This window comes from Camelus ferus, unplaced genomic scaffold, assembly GCF_009834535.1.
Source record: "Camelus ferus isolate YT-003-E unplaced genomic scaffold, BCGSAC_Cfer_1.0 contig298, whole genome shotgun sequence".
In the NCBI taxonomy this organism is placed as follows: domain Eukaryota; kingdom Metazoa; phylum Chordata; class Mammalia; order Artiodactyla; family Camelidae; genus Camelus; species Camelus ferus.
In genome coordinates, this window is record NW_022588414.1 from 183,471 (window position 1) to 198,386 (window position 14,916).

The 14,916-nt window shown below is 32.5% G+C and overlaps 1 protein-coding gene across 3 annotated transcripts in view; it reads right to left on the reverse strand.

Annotated features, from left to right (window-relative positions):
- Positions 1 to 14,916, reverse strand: part of GRIK2 (glutamate ionotropic receptor kainate type subunit 2) — an 896,246-nt gene that overhangs the window by 182,152 nt on the left and 699,178 nt on the right. For all 3 annotated transcript variants that reach the window (XM_032476219.1, XM_032476220.1, XM_032476221.1), the window contains one exon: positions 13,764 to 13,871. In XM_032476219.1, the coding sequence (XP_032332110.1) occupies positions 13,764 to 13,871 (108 nt within the window). The remainder of the gene's footprint in view (positions 1 to 13,763; positions 13,872 to 14,916) is intronic.

The window sequence follows — 14,916 nt, forward strand, 5'->3', positions numbered from 1 at the left end:
CTCTGTCTGCTGCTTTCCTAGTATTATTTGGATGAAGGTGTTCTGGCTCATGAATGATAACCTATAATCACACATACTAGGTATCCCCTTTTATAAACCTCAGGTTCCTGAGCAGAATACTATAGTTTCAGAAATTTCAATTGCATAAAACTTTAAATTAAATAACATTTTGTACAATTTTGTAGATTTTAAATTTCTTAGGACTGTATAATTCAAAAACATCTATTGATTGAGAAAACTGTCACCAGTGGGGTTTTCTGTTTTGTTTTGTTTTAATCACAAGAGCCATAGACTAAGTCAAGACAATCTTTTTTTTCCTGTAATATATTTTCAGAACTGTGCTTTTTTCATTGTGTGATTTAATCAAGTCATTAACTACTTTTTCACTAAGAAATGTAATAAAGATACCTAAGCACTCTTGACCTCAAAGAGATGTTTTAAGTAGAGTAAATCTATATCCTGGTTTACTTGGATATTTCAAGTTTTCATTGTCTTCATGGTATAAATATTAATAGCAACCTTTTTAGAAATAAAAATGGTTTAGATAATCAATCACAAGGTCGCTTTAATTATAAATATCAAATGAGATAAGTAATATGAAAGTACTTCAGAAACCACAAAGAACTATAGAAAATCATGTGATTATTCATTTTTATCTTTAATGTTTTGAATGGTTCTTAAAATAAACTTGATCTTCTTCATAAAAAGAATACATATTCATTGTTGTGAAATTATAAAACAAAAAACATAAAAGAGAACATCTATTTAAACTTTGGACATATGCACATACCCATGTCAATCATAGCTAATGCTTTAGTGTACTTCCTTCAAGTCTTTTATCTTTACATGTGTGCTCCTTGCATAATTTCCATCACAGCCTTGTAGTTAATGGTCCAGACTCCAAAGAGGGTTTCAGACTACCTATATCACATTACATCTCCACCCCTTACCATCAGGAGATCGGGGCACATTACTTCTCTGTGCCTCAACTTCCTCATGTATAAATGGGGAAATAACATTATCCACCTCAGAGCTATTGTGAGGAATAAATGAAAAAGAAGTCGATGTAATGTGTTTATATAAGGGTACTACAATTTATTATATAAATTATTAAATATATGCTGTTTCTACAAAATTGTGAGCATTTTCTTCTGGCATTAAAAATTAATCATGTTCTTAATTTTAATTATTATATGAAATGAACATCATGTAAACATATCACAATTTAACTCTTATTGTTATAAAGAAGGCTTTATACAGTAAACACAGTTATTACAAATATTTGCCTATATATTTTATTATTTTAAAAACAGACTTCTAGAATTGGAATTACTGAGCCCAAATTATGAGTTGTTAGGATTAGCAGTACATATTGCAACATAGCTTTCCAAAGCTATTGTGTCTGTTACCATTCCTCTGACAGTTCATGGTATAATACAATGGTCTTTCTAACAATTCATCTTTTACTTTCAATAGTTTGACTTAAATAATTGGATGATATAACAGTTTAAGACTACTGCCTTTATTTCTAGATAGTATATTTTATTACATAAGAATAACTTTTTATTCCAATGAATTTTTTTCACCTAACCAGTATCTACCATTAATCATGCTTACCTTGCTGCCATTATTTGTGTATTTGCATTTGCTAATAAATAATTATTTATACTTACACTTTCAACATATTTCTCTTTTTATAGTTTTCTTTATTAGCAGCTCATCATAAATATGTTTAATGATCTTTTTTCTCCCTGAATCTTATTTTTAGCCTTGCTCCTATCATATTATCTGGTCTTCACAATTTCTTCTTTACTTCTGGGTTTTTTGGTAGACAGTTTTTCCTGTAGTAATTTGTGAGATGAAGTTTTAAGTCTACTAAATGGTATTGTCAACTTTTGTTTAAACTTTTACAACCACATTATAAAATCAATATTGGATCATAAAGATTAAAATGTCATCTATTCTATGAAAATTCACTGCTTTGGTCCATTCTGCTACTACATACACTGATTCACAGTTTTAGTTAATTTAATTTGGGGTTGTGGACACTACCTCTCCTTTTCATTTGCTTTGTAATATTACAAATCATCTCTCTTCCAAGGAAAACAAATGTACTTTTTCATTTAATCTTTAAAACAATTATTCAAAACCTTCTCTCTGTATGTTTTAACCGCTTTTGATGTTTAGTAGGATTTCTAGCCGCAGTCTCTTTCTTGCTGAGTGTTTGCTTTTCATTTATCATTGTTCTTCTACAAGACAATTTGTTTAGACAGGATAACTATGTGACATGCTTCTGTTTGTTTGAAGATCTGAAAATATTTTTGTCATGTTCTTGTATAAAGAAAACTTGACTAAATAAAGACATATTGTGTCAAAGCCTTTCTCCTTCAAGAGCTTTGTAAGTCTTATTCATGTTTTCTAATATTTAATGTTACTAAAAAAGACTGAGGGCAGCCTAATACTTGTTTCTTTGTTGGTAAGTGTATTTTTATTGAAAGCTTCCAGTATTCTCTATTTGGAAGTTTTAAATCTCAATCAGGAGAGACAGAGACAGAAAGACAGAGACAGATTCTATAATTCTTTTTTCATTATATTTGCTAGAAATATAAGGCATTTCTCCATTTTCTGAAGGTAGATTTTATTGCATTTATAATTTTCCTGAACTATTCATGTGGTCACATTTTCTACAAATGTTATATTCTTTAAATAGAATATGTTTTCCGTTCACTACCTAACATATATATCTTGATCACTGATGGAAAAATTTGGAAAAGCAGTCTCCTCTTCTGCGTAGCAATGGACAGAACAAATTATGTGTGTATCCACATACATACACCCCACACATAAATATCATATTACATTTGAATTGTAATTCTTTTTTTATCTCTCTCTAGTTTAAACTGAAATCCCTTGAGGGTAGAGACTGTCTTACTCATCCTTGTATCCCAAAGCCTTTGACTATGGAACATACCAGGGGCTTTCTATGTGAGGACTGAATGTATCAGTTGAATGCAGGAATAAATGTTATATTCTTTGTCTCAGAAATTCCATTATGTTTTGTTTTGAATTAAAATTATATTTCATTTTATTTACCTTGAACTCTTGTGTTCAACTCTAAGTGCCTTAAAGGAAGGATGTCACCACTTTGAAATTTATATAATAAATATCTAATGAATATTTATTGAATAAATGACTGAATAGAATAAGTGAGTAAATTATTACATAATAGATTTTCATGGTTTTTTTTAAGTTGTTAACTTTCCAAACTTACTCATTCATTCATTCACCCATTTGGCAAATGCTGAATGCATATTACATGTCCATTCTTTTATATTTACAGATTCTGTTTTCCATGTTTTGTTCCTCATGCTTTATTTATTTTTCTTTGTTTTTGACAGTATTCTCAGTGTAAACATCTTTTGTTTTGTACCTTGTATTACTCCTCTATGTCGAATGTTTCTCTTTCCTCCCCCAAGCTATATAATTATTTACCTCATCTGTAATTAGCACTTCATAATTTCATCTAAACATGTATGTTAGCATTGCTTCTTGTTAGTAGAATTAGTGGGACATGCTTTTTTATTCTCTGTGCAACTTGCAATAATAATTTGTTTGACAAGTATACCAAAAACTTTCTCAGGTAGGAACAAAATACACATTCCAAACTAGGTATAAAATATTAGTTACATATGAAGTCAAGCTCATTTAAAGTTAAGAAATATTTTTTCCACTAAAAAACAGTTGGCACAATAGAATCTATCAAAATTTTATTTCCAAAGTCTTTTTGACTTTACTAACAATATAACTATAGATGTTGGGGAGTGAAAAAAAAAAAGCAATACAGCTGTTCATTACAAAACAATGTAAAAAGGAAAAGAATTTTCTGATTATATGTTGTTTTGACTTAATTATAGACAAATACATCTGTCTTGAGCAAAGAGTCAAAGTGGTTCTTTTCCAAAGAAGGCCTGGGTGGTGATCACGAGAAACCACACTGTACATTACAAAAAAGTCTTAGTACAATGTAGAATCTTTATCATTAAATAAAGTTGCCTTAAAAAAATTCTTTTTGACACGTAAAAGAATGAAATGAGAACATTCTCTAACACCATACACAAAAATAAACACAAAATGGATTAAAGACCTAAATGTAAGACCAGAAACCATAAAACTCCAAGAGGAAGACATAGGCAGAACACTCTGACATAAATTGAAGCAATATTTTTTTGGATCTATCTCCTAAAACAAAGGAAATAAAAGCAAAAATAAACAAATGGGACCTAATTAAACTTAAAAGCTTTTGCAAAGCAAAGGAAACAAAACAAAAAGACAACCTAGTGAATGGGAGAAGATATTTGCAAATAATATGATAGATAAGGGGTTCATATTCAATATATATATATAAATAGCTCATACAACTCAACATCAAAAAAACAACCTGACTAGAAAATGGGCAAAAGAAATGAATAGACATTTTTCCAAAGAGGAAATGCAGATGGGCAATAGGAACATGAGAAGATGCTCAACATCACTAATCATCAGGGAAATGCAAATCAAAACTACAATGAGATATCACCTCACATCTGTCAGAATGGCTATTATCAAAAAGAACACAAATAACAAATGTTGGCAGTAATGTGGAGAAAAGGGAACACTTGTACACTATTGATGGGAATGTAAATTGGTGCAGCTACTGTAGAAAACAGTATGGAAGTACTATTGTACGTCCATTGGGCTAAGTATTAACAGGAGAGCATGTCATATAGAACTACTATATGACCCAGTAATTCCACTCCTGGGTATACATCCAAAAAAAAAAAAACTAATTCAAAGGAATACATGCACCCTAATGTTCATAGAAGCATTATTTACAATTGCCAAGATATGGAGGCAACCTAAGTGCCTAAGTGTCCATCAACAGATGAACGGATAAAAAGATGTAGTATACATACACAATGGAAAACTACTCAGCCATAAAAAAGAATGAAATTTTGCCATTTGCAGCAACATGGATGGACTTGGAGGGTATTAGCTAAGTGAAATAAGTCAGACAGAGAAAGACAAATACTGTATAATATCACTTATAAGTGGAATCTAAAAAATAACAACAAACCAGTGAATATAATAAAAAAAGAAACATACTGATAGATATAGAGATCAAACCAGTGATTACCAGTGGAGAGAGGGAAGGAGGAAGGGACAATATAGAGGTAGGGGATTAAGAGGTACAAATTATTATGTATAAAATAACCTGCAAAGATATATTGTACAATACAGGAACTATAGTCAATATCTTATAATAACTATAAATGGAATATAATCTTCAAAATTGTGAATCACTATATTGTATGCCTATAACTTATATAATATTTTAATATTGTACATCAACTATACTTCAATAAAAAAAATTCTTCCCAATAATTAGTTGCCTATAACCATATGACCCATATAATTTGCCTTGCAGTGTATTTACCATTTCTTTGAGAATAAAGGGCATCACTGATAGTACTGTTTGAGGGTATTGAGAAGTAGAAAGCAGAAGAAAGGTATTGATATTAAATGCTAATTTACATTTGGGAGGTATATATTCTCTCCAATTGACTGATTATACATTGGTGGGCTGTATACTTCTCTGTTAACTAGTGCACCCATTCCTTGTGGATAATTTGCAAGCTCAGGTTTCTCAAGCCCATATGGACCATGAATAGTGGGGACAGAGTTTATTTAACAGAGTAGTTTTCTTACTAAGTGTTGCAGGTAAATCAGACTTTTTTTCCTTCACTTACTTCACCCCTTCCAATGTTAAATTTGTAAATGGAAAGTAGAGATAGTTATTTACATTAGTGTCTAATAATAATATTGTCTAGTAATAATTAACAGTATTGTACCTCCATTGGACTAAGTATAAACAGGAGAGCATGTCAAAGAGAACTGGCACCTGATCTCTCAGTGATAAACATGAAATATCTCATAGCAATGACTATGTCCTGCCTGACAGGGAGAATTAAGAGAAAAGAATAATTATCTGGGAACTGGGTTTTGTTCATATATAAGTGGTTTGGCCTATGAGGACAGTGAAAAAAACCCCTCAGTTAATCACTTTTCCAAAACTATCTATCAACCAGTTTACATAGTGTCTGAAATTTCACCATTTGAGAACTACAGCATTAATAGAACAATACATCAATAACTATATAATGATCTCACAGAAATGGATGACCCATCTAAACATAGATTTTTTTCACCATTAAGATTTTTCTTTTTGTTTAGGGCAAAGTCAACCCTAAATATGTTTAAAGAGTTGAGAGACAGGTGGTAGTTTTGATTTTTTTAAATAAAATTTGAATTGATGAACTAACTGTTCTCAAATACAACAATGTGATAATATTCAATTAAGGGATATTTTTTCAAGGATAAAAATATAGTTCAGAGATCACTTTGAATTCAAACCAATGCATTACAATTACGTTTATTATATATGTTTAATTCAAATTCAGTAGTTGAAAGAGAAAAATCAATATTTGGTATTCTCTGATGAGACAAAATAAGCAATTGTGTGCCCTTAATTAAGGTAATTCCACTGATTTTTAAACATAAACATCATGCATAAACAAACAAAACAAAACCAGGAAATAGCAGTACAATTGTGTGGTAGGGCATGCAATGATTCTTTTTAAGAGTTGGACAAATCAAATGGTTAACATCGCCAAAGAAAGACACTAAGGTTGAGTTCTGCCTAGGATGCATTTTTGCTTTTTAAGAAGCAAACAACACATTTCCCACTGGCTTAAAGATTACTGGTCAACATCACCATTAGCATTGCTTTCCTGCAGGGAGGCAAAAGAAATCTCATTTCCTAGAAAAGGGGTCATTGTTGTCATGGGGACCAGGATGTATGTATCAAATGCCATCAAAGAGAGAAAGATAAAAACTGCTATGTATCAGGCATGTACAAATCTTTCAAAAAATAGTTCTCACCTATCTAGTGTGAATTTTTAGATTTAGATAAATTTTGAAGACTGCAAATTCCATTTAGACACCTTTTTCATAGGAAGGTAATGATTATAGGATTCTACAGGCAAGAGAAAGTTCGATAGTAAAAGTTTCTAAAGAAATTACCACTCTTCTTTAAAATATATATATTCTACAGAAAAAATTTCTTCAAAAAACACTTTGAAACATGTTCTGATCCTGGAACATATATGCCTGAAAACTCAGGCAGGCATGGTTTTAGTACTAATTCTCACTCTCTCCCTGTATCATCAAAATATTTGCGTTTTCAGCAAGAAGCCTATGACTGCTGATAGCAGTTTCTATACTGATAGATACAAATGCAAACAGTGAATCATCAGAAAGTATGGATTTTGAAAGTTGAAATGAAGCTTCACTTGAAAGTAAAGTATAACAAATTTAAACTTTTTAAAGGTTTGCCAATATGGATTATCTTGTTTTATATTATTTGTATAAATTCTTAATTTTGTAGAAATTGACAAACATATATCCCATAAGATGGCTTTTTATAGCCACTTTTCTTTTTTCAAGATTTTCCCTAAGGACGCACAAATTAGAAGCTGATTTTATTACAAAAGCATGCTGAAGCAAACACACAGCATGATTGTTTATAGGCCTAAACAATTCCAGGGTCCTCAGCACCATTTCATGACAGAAAATATATTAGTTTCATCTTTATGGGGCTTTTTTCTAAATTATTATATTATTAATATAAAAGCCAATTTCAATAAGGATTTATTAGACATTTCCATTGAGAAGACAGAACATTCTATTCTCCAAGTTCTGTTTTACTATAAATATCACATTTAAGGGACTATCAGCAAAATAACCAGAACAGATAGCAAGCTCTAATGCTACAGAAAGGACAGGAGAGGTACACAAGTATGATTTTAGTTTAACATCTCTATTTAGAAGAAAACATTCTCTAGTACAATAAAAATCCATTTGAACAACCAATGAAGTAGAATAGTAAGAGACTGATTTTTTTTTTTCTGGGAAAGCACATGATGTACATAGTTATTGCAATGGATATTCAATAAGGAAATTCAATCAAAAATGTGGTAGGATTAAGTGATTTTATTATTGCACTATAGTTTCTTAGAAGTAATTCTTCTTAAAGTCTAAGTGCTTTGTTGTTTTCTTAAATGGCCTCTAGATAGCTCAGCTTGCAATGGAAATGCACCATTATCATGTAGTGTCATCAACTCAGTTCAAACCTATTTTGTGTAAAATCCTTCTAACCATTTTTGCTCTAAACAGAATCCTTTTGTAAGAATCTTCTGAATATGCCTTACTATCTTTTTTTGTTGTTGTTCCATCTGAATCTGGCCTCTCCTAAAACATAGCTAAGCTTCAGAGGACTAGGTAAGTAAAGTTAAGACATTTCCAATGGTAAATCATATCCTAGTTACATATTTTAAAAAACTAAAAAATTAATGTTAGTGTCAATTATAAAGAAATTTTTGCATTTCCTCATATCAATTATGTCCGTTTTTCTTGGCCATTTTTCATTTTTGTTAATTCTTCCTCTCCTTCCAAATGACTTCAATGATTCCATTGACAGTCTGAATGCACAAATAGATAACAGTCAAACCATGCATGACAACAGACTTTGACCCAGAACCTCTGGAGCAAGCATCCTGGGAAGCCAAACCATAACCTCTGCACAATCTGCCCAGAAAAGTCAAGGTCAAGATTTGTTCAATAACTGCCAGCTTCCCTAGTTTTTTTTTCCTCGCAACTCTTTCAGCTCAGGAGCAACAGAAAGACTCAAATAGGTCTTCCAAAACAATCACCCAAGATACCTTGCTCCTTGTTAGCTCACCTCTAGTTCCTTATACCAACAATCTCCAATCAGAGCACATCTGAGGCCTTCCCTTATTTCCAAATAAAGCTTTTCTACTCCCTTGCCTGCCCTTAAATCTCTGCCAAGTGCAAGTTGCTCCCTGGCTTTAGCAAGCTCTGAATAATAACTTTTGTTTGTTCTCATCTGAGTGGTCTTTGTTTATCTCCACACATAAGCTTAGAGGAAGAAAAAAAAGGAAAATTTATAAACAGAATGATACAATTATTTTTATTCTTCGATGTAATATTAGTGTCAGAAAGTGTTAAACTGCACCATGTAGAAGACCCGATCTGCCATCCTCCTAAGCCCAGATGTCAGCCCTGACCCACAGCCCAAGCCCAGTGATTGTTTAACTGCTAGCTATCTCTTCCCACTTTGTTAGTATGGAGAAAAGCTGGAGAAACTGGGGGAGAAAAAAAATCCATGTTATTGGAAAATAACGTTGCACCAGACACTTGAGTAAGCATTCTATGTGAAGTATCTCTTAAGAGTCTCATAGATATCCTTCATTCATTCAACAGTCAATAAATATATCATGAGGATGTACTTTGTGCCAGACACTTTGCTAGGCCTTGAATATATAAATACTGAGAAAGGAGACACTCCCCTCCCTGCCCCCACCAGCTAACAGGATGTGTATTCTGGCTAGGGACACAGCTTTAAAAAAAAAAGCATAAATACACAATTACAGGAAGTGCCAGGAAGAAAAGTACAGGACACAATGAGAAACTTAAATTTGATTAGGCTTAGGGGACCCCTATCTAAGGAAGTAAATTTAAGCTGCAACTCCCAGGATGAGTAAGTTAGCCAGGCAAAGGGGATAGGGGTGGGTACTGCAGATTGCGAAAACTCTATTGCCAAAGTAATAGCAAGTTTTGAACCTGTGAGGAAATGCGAAAAAAGCCAGTGTAGTTGGAGCATAGAAAACACCTAAGAGGGTAGTGAGAGCTGAGGGGGAGAGGTAAGGAATTCATTATAAATCGTGTTTGGATCTTAACAAAATAGAATGGAAATAAATAAATGAGCTGAAATAGGAAAATGACACGGATCATTTTGCTTTTAAAAACATCAGCTAGACGCTGTGATTTAGGGGATGAGTTACAAGGGGATGCAGAACAGAGGCTTGTTCAAGTGCCAAAGTACATGTCCAGGCAAAGGTCCCCTGGCTCTAATTGTAGCAATGGATGTGGAGAGAAATGGAAGGATTCTAAACATATTTTGAAAGTAGAATATACAAGGTGGTCTTTGAACTGACCAGAGGAATTCAAGCTCGGAAAATCACTTATTCCGATTTTCCTTTTCTTAGTGTTAGTAGTCCCAATACCAGACTCTTCAAGAAAGAAACTGCCCTATTATTGCCTGAGGTAGACAAAGTCACCTACTGTTTTATCCCCTTATTCTCCCACCTCTGAGTCAGAGACGGCCCAAGAGCTTGATGTGGTTAACTGTGTACGGGGTATCTGTGACCCTTCTTAGACCATGGCTAACTGGGCTGGGTTCCAACCAAGGTCCCTATTGACATAAAGCAGAAAGAATTCACTTTGATCCATGAGCACTATCTAAGTGGAAAGATGTGTCCATAGTAGCATTTTAGCCCCAAGCTTACTTCCCTGAATATGTCCTACTTCTCTCTGTTTGTCAGAAACATACCTGCTCCTTCCTGGTTTATCTATTCCATGGTTATAAACATCAGAAGCATGAATTTTATTCCTACTATCTGTTTCAATCCTAAGATTCACACTTCAGAACACAATTCAAAATATATCATTTTAATGACATATAAACAAGATAATCTTTCTTTTTAGCACTTATTACTGCCCAATCTTGTATTACAATTTTCTGAATCCATTTATTATTGGCAGGTTTCCTTCACTGGTGTATAGCCTTCATTGGGGCACAAAATAGATGTTCATTGCTTATTTGTTAGATAATTAAGTGAATAAATGAAATTTACTGATCAAAGATGACCAAGTCAAAACTAGGAAAAGGCAGTAGCATGAGAAGACAGAATTGGGGAAGTTAAAATTCCCAGCCTTAACTCCTACTAACATGGTATTTCTAGACTCTTTTAGAGACCATGATATTCTCACTTCAGCCTGTCCAAGAGGGAAGCCCTTTGCGTTCTCTCTCTCTCTCTCTTTTTTTTTTTTTTTCAGATGTGGAATTTGGCACGGAGAAGTTGGGTGGGAGGATGAAATACATTCATTTGTTGTGACAGAAATGGAATTGTAATTTAAGCCTCCAGAATCACCATCTATTGAATTTTCCAAAGTGTGAACTCTATCATGGTAGGAACTCTGCCTTTTCAGCTCTGTGTTAGTAACTATACTTTCCAGGAAAAAATAAAAGTAAGACTAACAAGGCGTATGAGACTTCATGAGACAACTATTGTTATTACCCCATGATGCTTTTGAAGATGCTGTGTTACTGAGGGATTAAGAAACTTGTCTGTAAACCCAATTCTGTCGGAATCTAGTCCTCGATCTCATAACCATTCTAATAAATGACAAAATGAGTACCTTTTGCTACTTAGCAGCACTTTATTCCGACTTGAGTCAAAGTCAAGTCTGCCACAAATGGCATTTCCAAAATTATTTCCACTATTTTTAAGATCTGACTAAACCAAATCCCACCTCCTTCTTTTACCTGATGACTTCATGTACTAATTTTCAAAGATATTGAAACCATTTGATACAACCTCTTAATTCCCTTTCTCTCTAACTTACTTTCACCCACTCTCAGTGCTTCATCTGTCTTCTCAGGAGATTTGTGCCAATGTCTTTCTAGTGTTAATTTCCCCTACTAATTTTTTTCTCCAGTGTTTGATTTCTACCCTTATAATTGGCTCCTCCCACTTTTGCTACCTGGTTCCACATTTGCTCCTTAAAAACATAGTCCTAGTGTTCTGTTATACTTTGAACTAACATTGCTGAAGGTTCAGTTAATACCCTTGTCACTGTTTATTCATCTTTCACTTTCACTTTTATGTAACTTTTAAATTCAGGGCTCCATACTAAAATTACTCCAAACTATATCTTCCCAAGCATAGGCCTCCTGGCTATTCTATCTTTGAACTTACATTGTATACCAAGACCAAGATATTGCAAATATCTTGACAAGGTGTTCACTGTATGACACCAACCAGCATTTTAGCTGTATTTCCCACTTCTACTGTATGGGTGTGTGTGAGATCAAATCTCTTTCTCTATATTGATACTTCTTTCTGAAATTACTCAATCTCTACCAATCAATAATGCTCCATTATTCAAAGGTAATTCTAAGCACCTCATATACTGTGACTCTCCTTAATTACACCTTTTATCAGAAATATACTTTCATTACTCTTTTGAAGCTTGAAACAGACTTTCCACTGTATTTATTTTAAAATGTGTATCATATGATCCCTCTCTATGAAAAGCCCCTGGAGCCCCTTAAGGATAAGGACTGTGTGTAGTTAATTTATCAAAAATTTTCAAATTTCAGAGAACAGAAAATATTTATGAAATGTCAGGGCAACACATATAACTCACATCGTTGTATCTTGTTTATCAATATCACCTCAGAGCCTGGAGAAGGCTTCTTTAATATTTTCTTTATTTTGAGTCCAAGATGGTAACATGAAGAGCATCATTATTTTTATGTTGATGTGTTGAAATACAAGCAATAGTCAAAGCTCATCCTAGTGACTTGGGTACTTCCAAAAAATGAGGTAATAACATCCCCAGTAAACACTGGGATAAACCCACATAAGCTGACTAAACTCCATCATTATCAATCCCATTCCTGGGTATAGACTAATGTTCTCATCTTGGAAGCAAGGTTGTTAAGAAGTGACAGCCTCATGAATTTTTAGTTCCAGTTTATTAGACAAGATTTCTGATTTTGCATGGACTTGTCGAAAGGGTACAACCTGAAACTCTCAATGAGAAGAGGTGATACTTTTATTAACTTCAGTCATCAGTTGGTCATGATACACGTCTTGCCTTGACGACATAAAAAATATGTGTTTTCTCTCTCTTGCATCATTTGAATCTGTATTAATATAAGCTGTTTTCTCTCAGGCTAAAAGATCCTTTCTTTTGACTCAATTTCCTTCCTCAGTTTCCATCTATGAATGTTTCCCCATGTTAAATTGTTAGATAAAATATAATTTTCTATCTTTAAAGCAATATTATCTCAAACAGAATTTTTTCTCAAGTTTTTCTCAAAATATCTTTTTAACCTGTAACTTTCAATGAATCCATCAGAAAAATATCTAAATGCATATATTACAAATATAAGCAAAGGATTATACTAAAATGTTCTTAAAGTAAGCATACAAATTCTATAAGCATTTCCTGTACTTTCCCTCAACTCCTATAAATAGAATCAAGAAAGACAAATCCAGTGTAATGTGTTACATTTGTGTTCGCATCTAATTTACTTGTGTACGTTAATTCAGACATTTCTCTTAAATTTGACCCAGCAGTAGAAACATGTTTTAGCGTTCAGTCCTTTTGCATGGTTTGACTAAACAGGAAAGTCTGCGCAGGCACGAGTGTTTATAAGCTGGCTATACAAAGACTTATATTACACCAAGTAATTTCTAATTATTATATCAAACCTTTCAGCTAATTAAGGTATTGATATATATTATATATGTAATATAATATATGTTATATATTAAATTAAGATTATATATTATATGAAAAGCATCAGAAAAACCTGATGAGAAAATAAAAACATTCCAGTTATCTTAGGACATCCTTTATCTTTGATCCCTAATTGTCAGTTATTATATTCAATATAATGAATTGAAGATGTATTTCTTAGAGTTACTCCAGAAAGTTAAATGTCAATGAATTTTTTTTTCTTCATTAGGATATATTTTACTTAATAAAGTAAATAAACTGGATGCCTCAAGTACCTTTTCCAGACCTTCTTCCTTGAGGCTGATCACATCCAAATCAAAATCTGTTCGTAAGCCATTGGTTTTGTTGAAAGTTATTCTGCCTGTGAGGCCTTCCCAATGAGCCTATGGGGAAAACAAACAAACAAAAATCATAGATTAGTCAATAATAAAGAAAGAAAGGTAAACAGTTTTCCAAAAAAAATTAGGAAACATTATCTTCGTTACTTCTCATAAATTTACATTCTACACATTTTTAATATTTAACATGTTTTATTCTCTTCTGAACTTTGAAGGAAGTTTTTTTTTTTTCTAAATATGGCATTATAGTCTCAATTTATTGTAAACTTTTCATTTTAAATAATGTACTTTGCGGGTGTAACTTTCCTTTATGAGAAATTTGAGGAATATGTCTTAAATAGCAAACCTCTTTTAGCAGAGTGAGAAGAATTTGGTCACTTATTATAATATATGAGATAGTAAATATCTCAAATAGAACTGCTATTATAAAATACCACTGCTAACATCAGACTAAAATGAAAATAAACATTTTATTACAATGAAAGAAACTGAATCTAGGAAAAGCCACCTAATTTAATTAAACACTTATATTCTTAATATAAGAATAATTAACTTATTACTTTATTTTACCTTACATGAGACTGGGAGAAATGTATCAACATTCCTTCACATCCAGCTACACTTCCTGTAGAAGGAGCTCTCCAGGTGGAAGGAAGTGAGAATATAATAATCTAGCTACACAATGGCTTCATTCCTCAAAGGTGAGCAAATATTGCTGATTTTTTAAAATATAAAAAAGATTTCGCATTTGGCCCAAGTTAGATGTTTCATATTATTTGTCATTTGCAAATAGCTTGGAAAAAATAGTTATATATGAAAAAGTTAAACCATGTAACATAGACTCTCAATTATATTTGAAAGAATACATACCGAGAACAAAATAAGTGAAACCCAGGACATTGATGGTAACATGTCAATAAGGATTACAAATGAGTATCGTTATCACTACATTTCTTAGGCTCCATGTGTCTCTTAGATACTTATTTGTAGGGATTCTAAAGTAGTTTTAGGTTAATAAATTACAAGTAAAATAGAAAAAAACGATAATATGTATCTCTACGCATATTACAACAAGTCAACACTGAGTTTA